We start from the raw sequence: 20,540 nt of genomic DNA on the forward strand, positions 1-20,540 counted from the left end.
TATATTACAAAATCACTTCTGTACCCCTATGGCTGGCATGTAATTCTTTGTATCCTATGAACATAAGAGTGTCGATATACACTCTGTATCCTCTGTAATCCTGTAGTCGTTATTTTTTTGAATTTGAATTTTTAAACCTCACCATTCATCATCCCTATTCCAAAATTCTTCACATCTAGACACATTATATACAGTTTTTTTACATTGATTCTCCCCCCATGCTTGTCATAATTTTGTGCTTATAATAATAATAATAATAATAGCAGCAGTAGTAGTAATAGTAGTAGTAGTAGTAGTAGAAACAGTAATAATAATAATAATAATGATAATAATAATAACACTAATAATAATAAGATTAGATGATGAATGAATGAGAATAATAATAATATCTATCAATCTATAATAATAATAATAGTAATAATAATAAAAATAATAATAATAATAAAAACAACAGTACTACTACTAATACCAATAATAATAATAATAATAATAATAATAATAATAATAATAATCTGACAAGCCACAAAATACACTGGTTAGTAAGTTTTTTTTTTTTTTTCAAGCTTCAAAAAAATAATTTGCCACAGTTTCCATAATTTCTCTCTCACAATAGTTCACTTTTCTTTTTCCACTGTCACTTCCCCCTCATCTCACGTCACTGTCCCTAACCTCACTTCTCACTCTCCCTCCCCCTTGTCTTACTTAGCATCTCATTGTGTTCTGCTTCCCTCGTCTCACTTCCCACTCATCTCAATTCACTTCCCATCATCTCCCTTCACTTCCCAACCTCTCTCCTCGTTTCCTGTCATCTCTCTTCACTTCCCTTCACCTCCCAACCTCCCCTGCACAGTCATACACTACACAGGGGGTTACATTTCAGAGGAGAGGCCCTGGAATCACTGCATCTCATTTCCCCTCACTTCCCTTCCCCTTCTCTCACTTCCCCTTACGTCACCTCACTTTCCTTCACCTCCCCTCACTTCCTGTCACTTCCCTGCCTGCCCTGCCTAGCCGTGCACTACATACGGGGGTTGGATTTATGGGTACGATGCTCCGAAATTCGTTTATCTCACTTCCCTTCATCTCAGCTCCTTTCTCCTCCCTTCCCTTCCTCGTATCTCACTTCCCCTTATGTCACTTCACTTCCTGTCCCTTCCTCTCACTTCCAGTCACTTCCCTGCCTGCCCAGCCTAGCCGCGCACTACATAGGGAGGTCGAATTGGGGGGACGATGCTCCGAAATTCGTTTATATCACTTCCCTTCATCTCAACACACTTCCCCTCCCTTCCCTTCCTTTCATTTCACTTCCAGTCACTTCCCCTCCCTTCCTTTCCCCTCATTTCACTTCCAGTCACTTCCCCGCCTGCCCAGCCTGGCCGTGCACTACATGGGGGGGTCAGATTTAGGGGACGATGCTCCGGAGTTCTGCGTCTCAGCTCGCTTGATGTAGAGGTTAAGGAGTTTGAGTTTGGAGCCAGTGAGAGCCTCCAGGTGCGGTCTCATGGCCTCCTCCCCCACGGCGTTGTGTAGCGCCACCATGCAGAACACCGAGGCCTTGCGTACGCATGACTCACGATTGTCGTACGCCTGGGAGAGAGAAAGAGAGTTAGGAAATACATATACACACACACAGACTCACACACATACACATACACTCTCACACACACAAACATACACACCCATACACATTTCTAGCCTCTCCCCTCTCTCTCTCTCAAACACTCACTCACTCACACACACACACACACACACACACACACACACACATTTGCATACCACACTACACACCCACATTCTCTCTCTCTGCACTCATATCTTTCTTTCTGTCTGTCTGTCTTTCCATCTCCCCCCCCTCTCTCTTTTTCTCTCTCTCTCTCTGCACTCATATCTTTCTGTCTGTCTGTCTCTCCATCTCTCCCCCCCTCTCTCTTTTTCTCTCTCTGCACTATATCTTTCTGTCTGTCTCTCCATCTCCCCTCCCCCCTCTCTTTTTCTCTCTCTGCACTCATATCTTTCTGTCTGTCTGTCTGTCTCTCCATCTCCCCCTCTCTCTCTCTCTCTCTCTCTCCCTCTCACCTTAATCAGTCCTGGCATAATCTCAGGCAGGGCAGCAGCAACAATGGAGGGTTGGTGCGCCTCGACCAGCTTATTCAACATCTTAATGGCCGCCTGATTCACTGGATACTCGGCCATCTGAATCAGCGGCTTCAGCACACGAATCACCACCTCAGGGGGCAGTATCTCCGCCACCGTACCTGCACACATCTGGAATGAATAGGAAAAGAGTAGGCAACGAGTACTGGAAGAAAAATAAAGACACACGCACACACATCTACAATGACTTAATACACACACCATACACACAGACACAGACACAGACACACACTCTGTAACAAGTATATCATGTGAGTGAATGGCTAATATACCAAACTCTGGAACCACATCATGTGAGTGGATGGTTGTATCACTTACTGAAGCTGGCCTAAGGACCTCCTTGTCTATCAGTATGAGGATGGCTAATACTCAAGACAGCAGCATTACATCAGGTGACAGGATGGTATGCATGTAAAACTTTGGACTACATCAAGTGAGTGGATGGTTGGCACACTTACCGATGCAGCCCTAAGGACCTCTTTCTCCTTATCAGCGTGTGAGTTGAGCACCCTTAGGATAATCAGCTCCGAGAAGCTAAGGAAGTGGTGGACTAGCGGACTGCGTCGCATCATCTCGGTAAGGACAGACAGAACTAGTGACCTCTGACCCCCATCCTCACAGGTCAAGCACTCGAGGAGGAGGCGCAGGACGGCTCGGAAATTCTCGTTCCACACCAGCGTTGACCCCGTTCGAGCCAGCCGGATTAAGCTGGTTAGGGCCGCGCGTTTCTCAGCCCCACGCCCCTCGTCTGTGTTGCCCAGTTCGGAGATAACAGCAGCCATGACCTCCGCATCACTCTCCTGGCCGTCTCCTGGTTGGTAATAGATTAAATTGTCTATCATGGAGGAGTGGAGATGATGTGGATGTGGAGAGACAGATAAATGAGGAAGTGAAGGAGTGTTGTGTGGATGTGGATGTGGAGAGACAGACTGACAAATGAGGAAGTGAAGTAGTATTGTGGTGTGGATGTGGAGTTAGGTGGAGGAGTTGGTCATGACATTTAATAATAATAATAATAATAATAATAATAATAATAATAATACTGTCCATTACAAATTTCTAAAAACATCTATACCATGCAGGAAAAAACAAAGGAACTAAAAAGAAATACATAATAAAACATGGAGGCAACACACACACACACACACACACACACACACACACATCAAAACATTCTCAACAAGCCCACTCACATACACGTTTACATCCTTCCACACACACACACACACACACACACACACACATACATACTCAAATATACACATACACACACACACACACACACACTCAACATCAAAACATTCTCAACAAGCCCACTCACATAAACATTTACATCCTTCCACACACACACACACACACACACACATACATACTCAAATATACACAAATCCACACACACACACACACTCACATACTCAAATACACACACACACACAAACTCAAAATTACGAACCCAAACCCTCAAAAAAACTCAATGTCTCTCTCCACTACACCACTGTGGCGACGTAAAAATAATAATAATAATAAAAATAAAAACAAATCAATATATCTCTACCCCCTACCATGCCAGCAACTCAAAAAAAATATATGGGAACTCAAAAAAACGAAGCCCAATTCAAACTGGTACCTCTACCCAAATCATCGTCAGTGAGGGTGTCCAATCCGTTACGGGAGGAGTCGGACATCAGGGAAAGTTGCCGGTGGGTAGGCGACGAGACACTGGACGACCTGCCGGAGAGAATGCCGTTCGTGTCCTCCGAGGGCTTGCTGTCCTCCGCTAGTTCGTTGTTGCGCGTGTCTCCGCCTCCCGCTGAGAGCTGGCTGATACCCGAGTCCTTTGGGGTCGCGGAAAGAGAGAGAGAGAGAGAGAATGTTGTAGTTATTATTTTTTTTTAATACTCATCATTTTTATTATTATTGTCATCATCATCATCATTACCTTTATCTTCATCATCACCACTATTATGTTCACCACCATCATCATCATCATTTTCTTCATCTTCATCATCATCATCTTTTCACCTTATTATACTGTACCGGTTATTATTTTTATTATTATTATTATTATTATTACTGCCATTATTATTATTATTATTTCTAGTATTACTTTTATTATCTCCCTTATTGTTATTATCACCTTAAGTTCCCTTGTCCTGGGTTTGTTTGTAAGACTGTATTGTTTCTGTTATTATTATTATTATATTACAGTATTCATAATGTATCTTTTGTACATCTTGTTGTTCTTGCTGTTGTTGTATTTGCAGTCTGCACTATATTGTATTACACTGCAGTCTGTGAAGCGCTGTGGGTGTGACGGCCTCCACCTTATTACACCAAATTAAAGCTTATCTGAAAAAAGAACAGCTTTGGAAAGCTGCCAGCTGACTGGCTGTCTGTGTACATCCATCAGTACTTATGTATGTAATATAATTTTATTATAAGGGTTACAATAATTATTTTTGGTGATAGCATTGCTCAAACTGTGTATCCCTCACCCAGGGAACACAGTGGCAGACTTCTTCCTACACACCCTGGCCGCAGCGTGGTAGTACCACCCCACAGTGCAGCCAGACTGTGTCCACCCGCCACACGGGTGGACAGCTCTGCTGTCGGGCCCTATTATGGATGTTGCTGATTGCACTGTGTAGTTGACCCTCATGTGGTGTGGTGCAGTGAGGATCTGTCCCTTCTCTCCTTGGGGCTAAGATACAAATGTGTGTGTATGGATGAGTACATTAGCAGTGTGTTGTCCTGTCTCAGCCACCCTCCCTTTGTTTGTGGAGGTAGCACTGCACACTTGGCCTTTAGAAAACTCTACTAGGGCAATCTTATCATCAGAAATGGTTATCATAAACCTTCAAATAATAATAATTTCACATTACTGATGAATACACCTGCAAAACCAAACAGCTGCCAGCTTCCAAAACCTTAAGGCTGTTCTCTTGTTATTACAGTATTCATAATGTACTTCTCATTGCTCTTGTTTTTCCTGTTGCTGTTGTTTTTGCAGTATGAACTAGTGAAGGCTCTGTGGGTGTGACGTCCTCCACCTTAATACACATAATATTCTACACAGCCATCTTATCAACGAGTATTATGGTGTTAATGGTACGCTGATAATGACATGGTACCCAGTGCTGGATGTGCAGGCTGAGGGAGCGCTGGAACAGAGAGCGGGTGGTGGGGCGGGGGAAGCTGGAGGTCATACGCGCCCACTGTATACCGCATAGTGTGACGTTTATATATATATGGCCATGGCTATACTGAATATTTATATGTTTTTACACATCCATACATTTATATACATAGTTCTTCATCCTCTCAACACTTTACAATAAATGGAGAGAAACTAACACGAGAAGGAAGGAAGGACGGAGGGAAGGAAGGAAGAATGAAAGAATGAGAAAGAAAGAAAGAATGAAAGAAAAGAAGGAAGGAAGAAAAAGAAAGGAGGGAGGGAGGGAGAGAAGGAAGGAAGGAAAGAAGGAAGGAGGGAAGAAAAAGAAAGGAGGGAGGGAGGGAGGGAAGAAGGGAAGGAAGGAAGGAAAGAAGGAAGGAAGGAAGGAAGAAAAAGAAAGGAGGGAGGGAGGGAGGGAGGGAGGGAGGGAAGGAAGGAAGGAGGGAAGGGAGAAAGGAAGGACACAGACAGACAGACAGTGTTATAGATAGACTGAGAGACAGAGACAGATAAAGATAGACTGACAGACACAGAGAGACAGATAAAGATAGATAGACAAATAGGTAGACAGATAGAGAGAGAGAGATACAGGAAGAGATATAGATAGATAGACAAGCAGGTATAGACAGACACACACACAAACAGATAGACAGGTAGGCAGATATATGAATAAAGGCACACAGATAGATAGACAGATAGATACATAGATAGACTGACAGATAGACAAAGACAAAGATATAAAGATAGACAGACACACAAACAGAAAGATAGTTAGAAAGACAGGAAGACAGACAGAGGTTGGTAGACAGATAACTTAATAAACAGGCAGACACATAGATAGACAGACAGATAGATACATAGACAGATAGATATAGCCTTACCTGTGATGTGGAGTCTCTGTGCTTCTCCAAACTCTCCAGATCAAAACTATAATTTTGAATTTCGGCGGTTGTGCGTTTCAAACTTCTGAAAACGGAAAAAAAGAAATTATTATTATTATTATTATTATTATTACTATTATTATTATTCTCATCATCATCATCATTATTATTATCACTGTCATCATCATCATCATCTATATCCTCTTCTTCCTCCTCCTCCTCCTCATCATCATCATCATCATCTTCACCCATATCCTCCTCCTCCTCTTTCCCCTCCTCAGGACACACTCTATGACTTCATCCCCCCTCCCTGCTGCTTGATCTCTGGCAGCAGTTCCTGGGTTAGCAAGCACACACAGAAACACTCGAATACACAGACACACGGACAGAAAGACAGACAAACACAAACAAGGATGGTAAATGAAATAGGACAGACAGACAGACAGACAGATCAAACTCTCGGCAGACATTATAGACGTGTTGAAGACTAAATAATAATAATAATAATAATAATAACAACAATAATAGTAATAATAATAATAATAATAATAATAGTAATAATAACAATAACAATAATAATAATAATGATAACAGTAATAATAATAATAATAATAATAATAAAATTCCTGTCAGACTTACCTGTATAGTGAAGCCTGTCTGGATAATGGAGGGAAGAAAGGTCCAAGTGAGGCAAAGATGGTTGTTACAGTAATATATATATCTATCTATCTACCTACCTATCTATCTATCTATCTACCTATAGCCAGACCCTTGTATTGATCTATCTACCACCAGACACCCTAATCCTCTCAATATCACCATCTATCTATCTATCAAGCCTACCTACAACCACACACCATAATCCTTCCAATGTCTATCTATCCAATCTCTATCTATCTGGGCCATGAAAGCTGGAACCCACATATCGCTTTTTAAATCTGAGAATATTTACACTTTTCTTTTTCTGTTTCAGGTTCAGACGCAGGACACGTTGACAACTGGAAATCATGTGAGAAATATTTTGGACAACTCAGCAAAGAATGTTCTGTGTATCTTCCTTCACTCTCATCTTAAATGCCAGCACCAACTTGCCTAGCCCCGGCCTCCTACGCTCCTCATGGGGCAACACAGGATTGGATGATGGATGGATGGATGGGTGTCACTACCTAGAGACAAAATCGTACAAAACATTCCAAGAAAATACCGCAGGAGGCTTAACTTCAACAACTACCCACAGAAGGGCCAAATCTTTCAGTGGGTGGACAAGTTTAGGCGAGGGGAACAGTAAACAACCTGAACGAGAGTGTCAGACCTGCTAATGCCGCGAAGGTGACTCTGAGAACTCCAGAAAATGTCAATGCCGTGAGAGATTCAGTTGGAAGGAGCCCAAAGAAGTCCACTCGAAGGTGCAGCCAAGAGATGGGAATTTCCTGTTCCACTTTGCGAAGACTCTTGCTCGAGGACCTTGATCTTTACCCACACAGAATCCAGATCAAACAACTCACAGCAGCTGACATGCACAAACGTGTTGTGATGTGCCAGTGGTTCGACGAGATTAGAGAGGACCCTGACTTTCTCGACAATGTTTGGTTTAGTGACGAGGTCCACTTTCTGCTTTCAGGCCATGTCAACAGGAGGAACAATGTGTTTTGAGGCACACAGTCCCCAGATGAAGTGCTTCAGAGGCCCCTGCACTTAGTCAAATGCACAGCCTGGGTGGCCATGTCAAAGCATGGCATAATCGGGCCATTCTGGTTTGAGGACAACGACAACAATGAAGTCATGGTCACGAAAGAACGTTACATTGTGGTGCTTAACAAGGTCTGGAGGGGACGTGGAACTTGCCGTGGTGTGAACAGGGATGAGCAATGGTTGCAACAGGATGAAGCAACTCCACATACAGCAAACATCACGACGGAGTGGCTGGACGAGAAATTCCTTGACCGACTGACCAGCAGGCGTCGCGAACCCGAGTGCGCCCCACATTCACCATATCTGAACCCCCCAGAGCTTCTCCTGTGGGGGTTCTTGAAGGGCCATGTCTAAGAGAATCGTCTCCAATCCATTGCTGATGAAGCCGGCCATCACCACCAAGATTAACTCCTACACGCTGCGGGTTTTCCGATGTTGCACGCTCCTCCCTACGGGGGATATCCATGACGGGAAAAAATACCATTACTTTAAACAATAATATCTGCCAAACTATAACAGCTGGAGGAAAAGTTAATGATACATAAGACTCAGCAACTCTTCCTCTTTCCAATGCAAGTATCGCCACATCTCCAGGTGGTGCCGTTGATGAGTAGGGATAAGTTAAAGTTCAAAGGGTGACAAGAACACGCTTGCGGCTATACACGTCAACCAGCATTGCTCCGCGCCCAAAATCGTGACTGCTCTACACGTCAGCCGGTGGTTAGGGGTTAGAGCCATCAAGAAGGACGAGTGTGTTAGAGTGATAAACAACGTCACTCTCCAGATCCAGGAGTGCCTGAGACAAGACGCTGGTCAGTTGGAGAATGTCTATCCATCTATCTATTGCCAGAAGCCTAAATCCCGTTTGGGGTGGCCACAAACAAATCGCCTCCACGTCGTCCTGTCCCCCGCCATTTCACTGCCCTGCTCCCAACTCACACCCCCCTTTCTCATATACCTCTCCACCCCATCCCTCCATCTCATCCTCAGCCTCCCCCTCCTTCTTCCCCCCTCCGCCTCACTCACATACACTCTCCTCGTCAGTCTTTCACTCTCCAGATGAATGTGTTGATATAAATTTACCTCTTGTGGCACAGACTTCACCCCTTGACTTTCTTTACTGTTATTTGTCATTCTTTCACGTAATATAGTCAATTTTAGTGTACCTTGTCTCTATTCTGTCTATCTATTGCCAGACGCCTCAATCCCATACAGGGTGGCCACAAACAAATCACCTCCATGTCGCCCTGTCCCCCGCCATGTCACTGCCCTGCTCTCACTACCTTGTCTCATTAGTAAATTATTGTAAAGTGAATGAATTACACCTTTCTTGGCCCACCCTGTATTTACCTACAACCAGACACCATAATCCTTTCAATATCTATCTATCTATCTATTGCCTGATGCCATAATCCTTCCAATATCACCATTTATCTATCTGTCTATCTACCTACAACCACACACCATAATCCGTCCAATATCTATCTATCTATCTATTGCCTGATGCCGTAATCCCATAAGGGGTGGCCGTTTTAGTTGTTTTACGGGGAGGGGCACTAACCCTCCACCAACCCACTTGTTGACACGTAGGCAGCACGTATGGTTTGGTTATATGGTTACCACCCAGCGTTGTAAATGGTTTCTTGGCTTACAGGAAACCATTTGGCTTGTCACTCAATGTAAAGCCACCTGTAAAGGAAAGAAAAGCAATAAGAAGTGACAGGAAAGATGGGAGAAATAGGAAGAGAGGAGGACAGGCACAGAAAAAGAATGATAAAGGCTAAGGAAGAAGTAGGCAGCACTACATCAAGTGAGTGGATGATGGTGAGAAATAGGAAGAGAGCAGGACAGGCACAGAAAAAGAATGATAAAGGCTAAGGAAGAAGTAGGCAACACTACATCAAGTGAGTGGATGATGGTGAGAAATAGGAAGAGAGGAGGGCAGGAACAGAAAAAGAATGATACAGGCTAAGGAAGAAGTAGGCAGCACTACATCAAGTGAGTGGATGATGGTGAGAAATAGGAAGAGAGGAGGACAGGCACAGAAAAAGAATGATAAAGGCTAAGGAAGAAGTAGGCAGCACTACATCAAGTGAGTGGATGATGGTGAGAAATAGGAAGAGAGGAGGGCAGCCACAGAAAAAGAATGATACAGGCTAAGGAAGAAGTAGGCAGCACTACATCAAGTGAGTGGATGATGGTGAGAAATAGGAAGAGAGGAGGACAGGCACAGAAAAAGAATGATAAAGGCTAAGGAAGAAGTAGGCAGCACTACATCAAGTGAGTGGATGATGGTGAGAAATAGGAAGAGAGGAGGGCAGGAACAGAAAAAGAATGATAAAGGCTAAGGAAGAAGTAGGCAGCACTACATCAAGTGAGTGGATGATGGTGAGAAATAGGAAGAGAGGAGGACAGGTACAGAAAAAGAATGATAAAGGCTAAGGAAGAAGTAGGCAGCACTACATCAAGTGAGTGGATGATGGTGAGAAATAGGAAGAGAGGAGGACAGGTACAGAAAAAGAATGATAAAGGCTAAGGAAGAAGTAGGCAACACTACATCAAGTGAGTGGATGATGGTGAGAAATAGGAAGAGAGGAGGACAGGTACAGAAAAAGAATGATAAAGGCTAAGGAAGAAGTAGGCAGCACTACATCAAGTGAGTGGATGATGGTGAGAAATAGGAAGAGAGGAGGACAGGTACAGAAAAAGAATGATAACGGCTAAGGATGAAGTAGGCAGCACTACATCAAGTGAGTGGATGATGGTGAGAAATAGGAAGAGAGGAGGACAGGCACAGAAAAAGAATGATAAAGGCTAAGGAAGAAGCAGGCAGCACTACATCAAGTGAGTGGATGATGGTGAGAAATAGGAAGAGAGGAGGACATGCACAGAAAAAGAATGATAAAGGCTAAGGAAGAAGTAGGCAGCACTACATCAAGTGAGTGGATGATGGTGAGAAATAGGAAGAGAGGAGGACAGGTACAGAAAAAGAATGATAAAGGCTAAGGAAGAAGTAGGCAGCACTACATCAAGTGAGTGGATGATGGTGAGAAATAGGAAGAGAGGAGGACAGGTACAGTAAAAGAATGATAAAGGCTAAGGAAGAAGTAGGCAGCACTACATCAAGTGAGTGGATGATGGTGAGAAATAGGAAGAGAGGAGGACAGGCACAGAAAAAGAATGATAAAGGCTAAGGAAGAAGTAGGCAGCACTACATCAAGTGAGTGGATGATGGTGAGAAATAGGAAGAGAGGAGGACAGGCACAGAAAAAGAATGATAAAGGCTAAGGAAGAAGTAGGCAGCACTACATCAAGTGAGTGGATGATGGTGAGAAATAGGAAGAGAGGAGGACAGGCACAGAAAAAGAATGATAAAGGCTAAGGAAGAAGTAGGCAGCACTACATCAAGTGAGTGGATGATGGTGAGAAATAGGAAGAGAGGAGGACAGGCACAGAAAAAGAATGATAAAGGCTAAGGAAGAAGTAGGCAGTACTACATCAAGTGAGTGGATGATGGTGAGAAATAGGAAGAGAGGAGGACAGGCACAGAAAAAGAATGATAAAGGCTAAGGAAGAAGTAGGCAGTACTACATCAAGTGAGTGGATGATGGTGAGAAATAGGAAGAGAGCAGGACAGGCACAGAAAAAGAATGATAAAGGCTAAGGAAGGAGTAGGCAGCACTACATCAAGTGAGTGGATGATGGTGAGAAATAGGAAGAGAGGAGGGCAGGAACAGAAAAAGAATGATAAAGGCTAAGGAAGGAGTAGGCAGCACTACATCAAGTGAGTGGATGATGGTGAGAAATAGGAAGAGAGGAGGGCAGGAACAGAAAAAGAATGATAAAGGCTAAGGAAGGAGTAGGCAGCACTACATCAAGTGAGTGGATGATGGTGAGAAATAGGAAGAGAGGAGGGCAGGAACAGAAAAAGAATGATAAAGGCTAAGGAAGGAGTAGGCAGTACTACATCAAGTGAATAATAATAATAATAATAATAATAAAAATAATACTAGTAATAGTAGTGTAGTAGTAGTAGTAGTAGTAGTAGTAGTGGTAGTAGTGGTAGCAGAAGTAGTAGTAGCAGTGATAATAAATAATAATAATAGTAGTAGTAGTAGTAGTAGTAGTAGTAGTAGTAGTAGTAGTAGTAGTAGTGGTGGTGATAATAATAATAATAATAATAAATCCAGCCTCTCACCTATAAACCTCTTCTGGATTCAGGTTTTCTGTGTCGTCAAAGTCAATGGTGTTGTATCGCGATGGTCGGTGCGAACGAGGAAGCGATGTGTTTGGGCTCTGCAGCACTGGGGTCCCTCCGGAGCTGGGGGGGGTGCGGGGGGGCAGGGACGACGGCGAGGCATCCAAACTCGAAGCTCGTTTCAGGTGCGTCTGGGGCGGGTAAACAGGAAACGAATTGATGAAGAAAATATGTTGATAGAAAGATAGATAGATTGACAGTAAACTCAGTACTATTGGAGTTAGAGAGGCAGACAGAGACAGTGAAAGAGACAGACAGAGAGATAGATAAATAGCTGATAGATAGATACAGAGATAGACGGAGATAGACCATACCTGTATAATCTGTGATGTGGTGCTCTGGCAGGCTGGGGGCAGTTGTTGAAGCAGTGCGGCAAACTCAATAATATTGATGTTAGATAGACAGATGGAGAGACAGACAGATAGATAGATAAATGGACAGATAGATAGGCAGATAGGTAGATAGAGAGAGAGAGAAACTGCACATGTAGTAGATAGTAAACTCAGTAATACTGGAGTTAGATAGACAGTTGGAGAGACAGACATTAGACAGAGAAATAAGCAAATAGATAGACAGACAGATAAATAGATAGATAGGTAGATGGTAGATAGACAGACAGACAGTTAGAGAGAGAGAGAGAGAGAGAGAGGGATATCATACCTGTATAATCTGTGATGCAGTGCTCTGGCAGGCTGGGGGCAGTTGTTGTAGCAGCGCAGTAAACTTGATAATATTGATGTTAGATAGACAGATGGAGAGACAGATTGATAAATAGGCAGAGAGAGAGAGAGAGAGAGAGAGAGAGAGAGATATCGTACCTGTATAATCTGTGATGCGGTGCTCTGGCAGGCTGGGGGCAGTTGTTGCAGCAGCGCGGTAAACTCAGTAATATTACAATTAAACATAGCAATAAACGCCGCTGACGCTGCACGCCGGATGTCAAGGAACTTCTGATCAGCCGTCCAGGTCAGGATCTTCGCCAGGGCCATGGGGGTGTCAGGGGAGGAGGTCAGGTCACCGCGCTCCATCACATCCACCAGACACTTCAGGTAGGTCAATGTTGCAACCTTGACCTTCGAGTTGGGTGTCTGGGTTTGGTCCACGAGGAAGCGCATGATGACGATGAACTGCTGGTCACATGGGAACGAGTCTCTGAAAGAAAGATGATAAGGAATTGTGAGGGAGAGACCAAGGATGAGATGGAGGAATTTGGTGGTCACATGGGAACGAGTCTCTGAAAGAAGAGCGATAAGGAAGAGGTGTTAGGCAATGGTGGATGGATTTATGTAACACAGAAGGGGACAGTAAGGTGTAATAAACAAAATAAATCACTTGGGAAGAGGTGTTAGGCTAATATAAACAAAACAAACCACTTAGAAAGGGGTGCCAGACCAATAAACAAAATAAACCACTACAGAACAGGTGTTGGACTAATATAAACAAAATAAACCACTACAGAACAGATGTTAGGCTAATTTAAATAAAATAAACCACTACAGAACTAGTGTTGGGCAAATATAAACAAAATAAACCACCACAGAAAAGGTGTAAGACCAACATAAACATAATAAACCACTACAGAACAAGTGTTAGAATAATATAAACAAAATAAACCACTACAGAACAGGTGTTAGACTAATATAAACACAATAAACCAAAAAGGAACAAGTACAGTAATCACTCTAATATCCGGACGCCCAATATCCGAACATCCCCACTATCCGGACATAAGAATGTTTCATACTGTACTTTTTTCCATACTATACTTACCTTAATTAACTCTTTAATGTCCTTTATTGGTGTGAATAGGGTGTTAGGAGCTATGCATGTGCAGTAGGAAGGTGTTTTTCTGAGTTAGGCTAGGTTAGAGTCCATAAGTACCAGTCCAGGAGCCGGTCACCAGAATGCTTATTATTGTATGAACCTACTTCTAAACCCTCATTTTATTTTTCTTTTGCATTTATTTCAGTCATTTATGTACCTTATTGGTGTGATTTGGGTCTTAAATAGGTGCTATGCATGTTCAGAGGGAGTTGTATAAGTGTTTCTCTGAGTTAGGGTCCATAAGTACAAGTCCATAAGCTGGGGCCCAATATCCGGACGAAACCAATATCCGGACCTACCTATGGCTCTATTACGTCGGATATTGGAGTGATTACTGTATTGGGCTAATATAAGCAAAATAAACCACTACAGAACATGTGTTAGGGTAATACGCACCTCACCAGGTCCAGGGTCTTGTGTATTTTGGTCTGGACTGAGCCGAGCAGGTCCGACCCCAGTTTATTGAGGAGCCGAGTGAGGAGAATATAGAGCCAGTCCGATAAGTCCGAATTGTGGACCTTAATCAACTCCATCAGGGTGTCGAGAAAGATCGTAAACACCTTCGTATGCGCGTCCATGAACATCTTCGTAAATATCTCCGTCACCCGCTTCAGCTCGGAGCCGGTGAGCATGTGTGAGCCGCGGAGGAAGGCCTGGAGAGCCATCAACCCCTCCTTGCGATCCCCCCAGTGTGTGGAGGCACAGTTGAGGATGATATCATTGACGTCTTGCATCTGGAAGAGTGACGGTGATTAACGACGCTAGTTATCAATGCCACAAACAGACTAACAGCAGGTCGTTAATGCCTGACATCAAATGAGGGTAATTTACTACACTAATCGCTTTTCAGGATGTCGTTAAGTCTTGTATTTGAAATGACGAGGATGATAATGATGCTAATTATTAACACCACAAACCATCATTCTATCTGTCTATCTATTGCCAGACGCCTTAATCCCATAAGGGGTGGCCACAACAAATCACCTCCATGTCACCCTGTCCCCTGCCATTTCACTGCCCTGCTCCCAGCTCACACCCCCCTCTCTCATATACCTCTCCACTCCATCCCTCCATCTCATCCTTGGCCTCCCCCTCCCTCTCCCCTCCATCCTCACATGCACTCTCCTTGTTAGTCTCACTGTCCATGCCCCCAGCTTACATTCCTCTCTCTCTTGCAGCTCTCCACTTCATTCTCCACCTCATACATTAAAAAGTTTATTCTCTTGGAGCTGCTCGAGAATCCTCACGAGAAAAATGGAGTGGAATCCGTCTGTCAGAGTATTTTTTAAAGAAGGATGGTTTACTATTATTAATTTATATGTACCAAAATGGTGGTTTAAAGTTGATTCCTTACCTAATACTTTATTTAACAAACTCACACAAGTTTCAGGTGACCTACACGCACAACACAAAGCACTGGAATTCACTGGTAAGGTTAATGCAAACAGGGTGAAACTATCTATCTATCTATCTATTGCCAGACGCCTCAATCCCATTCGGGGTGGCCACAAACTAATCGCCTCCACGTCGCCCCGTCCCCCGCCATTTCACTGCCCTGCTCCCAACTCACACCCCTTTCTCTCATATACCTCTCCACCCCATCCCTCCATCTCATCCTCGGCCTCCCCCTCCCTCTTCCCTCCTCCACCTCACTCACATACACTCTCCTCATCAGTCTCTCACCCTCCATCCTCTCCACATGGCCAAACCACCTCAGTGTGTTCCTCATAACGCTTCCTATCACATCCACACCACAACACTCCTTTATATTGTGAATGTACTGGTGCTAAATGGAATACTCCCACTGATGCCTTACAATTACATGCATAAATAAAAACTATTCTGTATTTGAGATCTATGTAGCGAGAAAGTCAATATTGTATTATACTTTAAAAAAAAAAAAAAAAAAAAAAAAAAAAAAAAAGATTGATTTTTGAGACTGGCAATCAGATAGTGCTATAAGCCATTTTACCTGACTCATAATAATAATAATAATAATAATAATGATGATAATAATAATAATTTCACTCTCATCTTATATGTCAGGAACAACTTGCCTAGCCCTGGGCTCCTACACTCCTCATGGGGCAATGTAGGATTGGATGATGGATGGATAATAATAATAATAATAATAATAATAATAATAATAATAATAATGATAATTCATCATCCACTCACTCATATGTAGAGATGCCACATGATCTCTACATGAGTGACAAGCCAAATGGTTCCCCCTACCCAGGAAACCATTTACTACGCTGGGTGGTAACCATATAACCGGGGTGTCTGGCAGGGTTAAGTGTCCCCCAGATTCCCCTATACAAAATCACTTGGCAGTCGTTGCATGTGGATGCGATAGGATGCGTTAGGAGGAATACACTGAGGTGGTTTGGCCATGTGGAGAGGATGGAGGGTGAGAGACTGATGAGGAGAGTGTATGGGAGAGGGAGGGGGAGGCCGAGGATGAGATGGAGGGATGGAGTGGAGAGGTATATGAGAGAGGGGGGTATGAGCTGGGAGCAGGGCAGTGAAATGGTGAGGGACAGGGCGACGTGGAGGCTATTTGTTTGTGGCCACCCTGAACGGGATTGAGGCGTCTGGCAATAGAGAGATAGATAGATAGATAGTTGTTTCAGAGAGCCTCGGAGGGCCCAATACCTGCCCAGGGCCCCTACCAAATGGGCAGATTCGAATGGCCATTGGAATGTGAGAGGTGTGAATGAGGAGATCAAGAGGGTGGAAGTGGTGAATATGTTCAAGGGTGTGAGATATGCCGTGATGGCAGTGTGTGAAACGAAGATGAAAGGGTGTGAAGTGGAGGAGTGGGAGGGTGTGAAATGTGTAAGATAGGGAATGAATGGGCGAGGAAGATGCAAGGAAGGAGTTGCTTTGTTGATGAATGAGGTGTGGCAGAGGGGAATGAGAGACTACAAATGTGTCAGCCAAGGTGTATGTATTTCAAGTTCAAGTTTGAGAAGGTGAAAGCGGCAATGATTGTAGCATATGCACTGTGTGAAGACAGGAGTGAGAGGGTGTGAAGTGTGTGGAGTGAATGGAAGTGTGTGGAGTGAATGGAAGTGTGTGGAGTGAATGGAAGTGTGTGGAGTGAATGGAAGTGTGTGGAGTGAATGGAAGTGTGTGCAGTGAATGGAAGTGTGTGGAGTGAATGGAAGTGTGTGCAGTGAATGGAAGTGTGTGCAGTGAATGGAAGTGTGTGCAGTGAATGGAAGTGTGTGGAGTGAATGGAAGTGTGTGGAGTGAATGGAAGTGTGTGGAGTGAATGGAAGTGTGTGGAGTGAATGGAAGTGTGTGGAGTGAATGGAAGTGTGTGGAAGTGTGTGGAGTGAATGGAAGTGTGTGGAGTGAATGGAAGTGTGTGGAGTGAATGGAAGTGTGTGGAGTGAATGGAAGTGTGTGGAGTGAATGGAAGTGTGTAGAGTGAATGGAAGTGTGTGGAGTGAATGGAAGTGTGTAGAGTGAATGGAAGTGTGTGGAGTGAATGGAAGTGTGTGGAGTGAATGGAAGTGTGTGGAAGTGTGTAGAGTGAATGGAAGTGTGTGGAGTGAATGGAAGTGTGTGGAGTGAATGGAAGTGTGTGGAGTGAATGGAAGTGTGTGGAGTGAATGGAAGTGTGTAGAGTGAATGGAAGTGTGTGCAGTGAATGGAAGTGTGTGGAGTGAATGGAAGTGTGTGGAGTGAATGGAAGTGTGAGGAGTGAATGGAAGTGTGTGCAGTGAATGGAAGTGTGTAGAGTGAATGGAAGTGTGTGCAGTGAATGGAAGTGTGTGGAGTGAATGGAAGTGTGTGGAGTGAATGGAAGTGTGTGGAGTGAATGGAAGTGTGTGGAGTGAATGGAAGTGTGGCTCAATGGACTGGGCAAACTTGGGCTGTCTGGCTGTTGCTACTCCTCACCCTGTCCTGAGGTGGGAGAGGAGGTGCCGATGATGATGATGATGATGATGATGATAATAATAATAATAATAATGATGATGATGATGATAATGATAATAGTAACCAAGGAGACTGTAGAGGATAATCATAAATCTCACCTTTTCAGTTGACTCCTAATTATAATAATAACTATAATATAATAATAATAGTACCCACGCAGACTCAAAAATTTCACCTTTGCAGTTGGTTTCTAATAATAATAATAATAATAATAATAATAATGGTAATGGCAATAATAATAATAAACATGAAGACTATACATCTCACCTTTCCCGTTCATTCCTAATAATAATAATAATAATAATAACCAAGGAGACTGTAGAGGACAAATATGAATCTCACCTTTGCAGCAGACTCCTAAAACTAACAATAATAATTTTAATAGTAACCAAGGAGACTCCAAACTCTCACCTTTGCAGTTCATTCCTAATAATAAAAATAATAATAATAATAATAATAATAATAATAATAATAATAATAGCAACTGTTAAATATGAATCTCACCTTTGCAGTTCGTTCCTAATAATAATAATAATAATAATAATAATAATAATAATAATAATATCAACTGTTAAATACAAATCTCACCTTTGCAGCAGACTCCTAAAAAAAAAATAATAATAATTCTACTAGTAACCAAGGAGACTCCAACTCTCACCTTTGCAGTTGGCTCCCACACCTCCTTGAGAATACGCTGTTGTGATCCGTACCAGAAAAGCTACGGGCGCAACGAGAGAGAGAGACATCGATAAGCCACAAAAAACAAACAAAAAAACTCAGAAAAACACTCAAAATGCAAACTCAAAAAATCTCCAATACGTTCCAATCGCACAGGGAGGGTTGGCAAAAATTATTGTTTTTATTTTGGCATTCACGACATATATATATATTTTTTTTTTGGCATACAAGACATTTAATTATTTTTTTTTGACATATGATGCTTTTTTCTTTTCCCCTCCCCAGATAATTTTGGAAATAAGATGCAGGTTTTTTGGCACACAAGATGCACCTCCGTCCCCACACACACACTGCATAGTTTATTGGGAGGTAGTTCAGTGTTTGTCCTAAAATCATTCAGAGTGAACCACCGCCCACTGTGTTAAGGAACTGTCAGCCGTGTACGCGTCACACAGCGCTGCCTTCCTCCAGCGTCATGTTTGGCCACAGGCAGCGTGTGAACCATGGCGACGGGGCCACATGTTCCAGGGTATTTATGGTGAGGTATTTTCATACGTCACATGAAGATAATTGCTGCTTTTGTCACAGGCTCATGTGTGGGAAATACTGTACTGTACACTACAACTGTGCAGTTATCTGTATAGACATGCACTGTGCAGCACAGGACACATTGTGCAGTTACCTTGTACAGTACAGTGTAGCCAGAAGGGGGTGTGCATCATGCTGTACTGTGTTTTTGTGAAGTATTACTGTGCCATAATGTACATGTACAGGTGTCATGGTGGCTCTGTACACAATGCCAAGAATTAACAGTCTATCTATCTATCTATTGCCAGACGCCTCAATCCCGTTTGGGGTGGCCACAAACAAATCGCCTCCAAGTCACCCTGTCCCCTGCCATTTCACTGCCCTGCTCACAACTCACACCCCCCTCTCTCATATACCTCTCCACCCCATCCCTCCATTTTGGTGGTGGGGGGCAGGCTGGTGTATAACCCCCACCAATAGCTGGGGAGGACTACACTCCTAGTTAGTCTCTCATTCTACATCCCCCTGACTTACACCCCCCCCCTCTCATATACCTCTCCACGTCAGCCCTACTCTCAAAACCCTCTCCTAGTTAGTCTCTCACTCTCCATATAGCCAAAATAGGGATGTGTCTTATATGTCAAAAACCACAATATATATTTTAAAATTTGAATAGCAAATTCAATCGTATGCCAAAAAAAAAAAAAATCATTCTCACAGGTGGGGGAAGCTCCTTAACACCTTTTCCTAAGTCATTTATTTTTATTACACCCTACTGTCCTCCTCTGTGTTGCATAAATCCCTCCAATATCACCTAACACCTTTTCCTGAGTGATTTATTTTGCTTATTACACCTTACTGTCCTCTTCTGTTACATAAATCCTTCCAAAATCACCTAACACCTTTTCCTGAGTGATTTATTTTTATTACACCTTACTGTCCCTTCGGTGTTACATAAATCCTTCCAGTATCACCTAACACCTTTTCCTAAGTGATTTATTTTGTTTATTACACCTTACTGTCCTCTTCCGTGTTACATAAATCCTTCCAGTATCACCATACACCGCATAAAGCTCCCTAACACCTTTTCCTAAGTGATTTACTTTTGGATATGCAGGTTAATATCCTTTTGTATGTTATTTATGCAGAGTATGGTGATACTGGAAGGATTTATGTAACACAGAAGAGGACAGTAAGGTGTAATAAACAAAATAAATCACTTAGGAAAAGGTGTTAGGGAGCTTTATGCAGAGTATGGTGATATTGGAAGGATTTATGTAACACAGAAGAGGACAGTAAGGTGTAATAAACAAAATAAATCACTTAGGAAAAGGTGTTAGGGAGCTTTATGCAGAGTATGGTGATATTGGAAGGATTTATGTAACACAGAAGAGGA

The 20,540-nt window shown here is 42.9% G+C and overlaps 1 protein-coding gene across 1 annotated transcript in view; it reads right to left on the reverse strand.

The window, feature by feature from the left end:
• Positions 1-1,324: 1,324 nt before the first annotated feature.
• The window catches only part of chb (CLIP-associating protein), a 202,625-nt gene continuing 183,409 nt past the window's right edge, over positions 1,325-20,540 (reverse strand). Inside the window, exons 21-29 of the mRNA XM_080279799.1 lie at positions 18,597-18,656; positions 14,384-14,721; positions 12,982-13,315; positions 12,104-12,294; positions 6,214-6,298; positions 3,782-3,989; positions 2,613-2,965; positions 2,077-2,265; positions 1,325-1,587 (exon numbers count right to left, since the gene is read on the reverse strand). Of these exons, the coding sequence (XP_080135925.1) occupies positions 1,384-1,587; positions 2,077-2,265; positions 2,613-2,965; positions 3,782-3,989; positions 6,214-6,298; positions 12,104-12,294; positions 12,982-13,315; positions 14,384-14,721; positions 18,597-18,656 (1,962 nt within the window). The 3' untranslated portion in view covers positions 1,325-1,383. The remainder of the gene's footprint in view (positions 1,588-2,076; positions 2,266-2,612; positions 2,966-3,781; positions 3,990-6,213; positions 6,299-12,103; positions 12,295-12,981; positions 13,316-14,383; positions 14,722-18,596; positions 18,657-20,540) is intronic.

The sequence above is a fragment of the Coenobita brevimanus genome, chromosome 9, assembly GCF_032717465.1.
Source record: "Coenobita brevimanus isolate Jiangsu-jjx chromosome 9, ASM3271746v2, whole genome shotgun sequence".
Classification (NCBI taxonomy): Eukaryota; Metazoa; Arthropoda; class Malacostraca; order Decapoda; family Coenobitidae; genus Coenobita; species Coenobita brevimanus.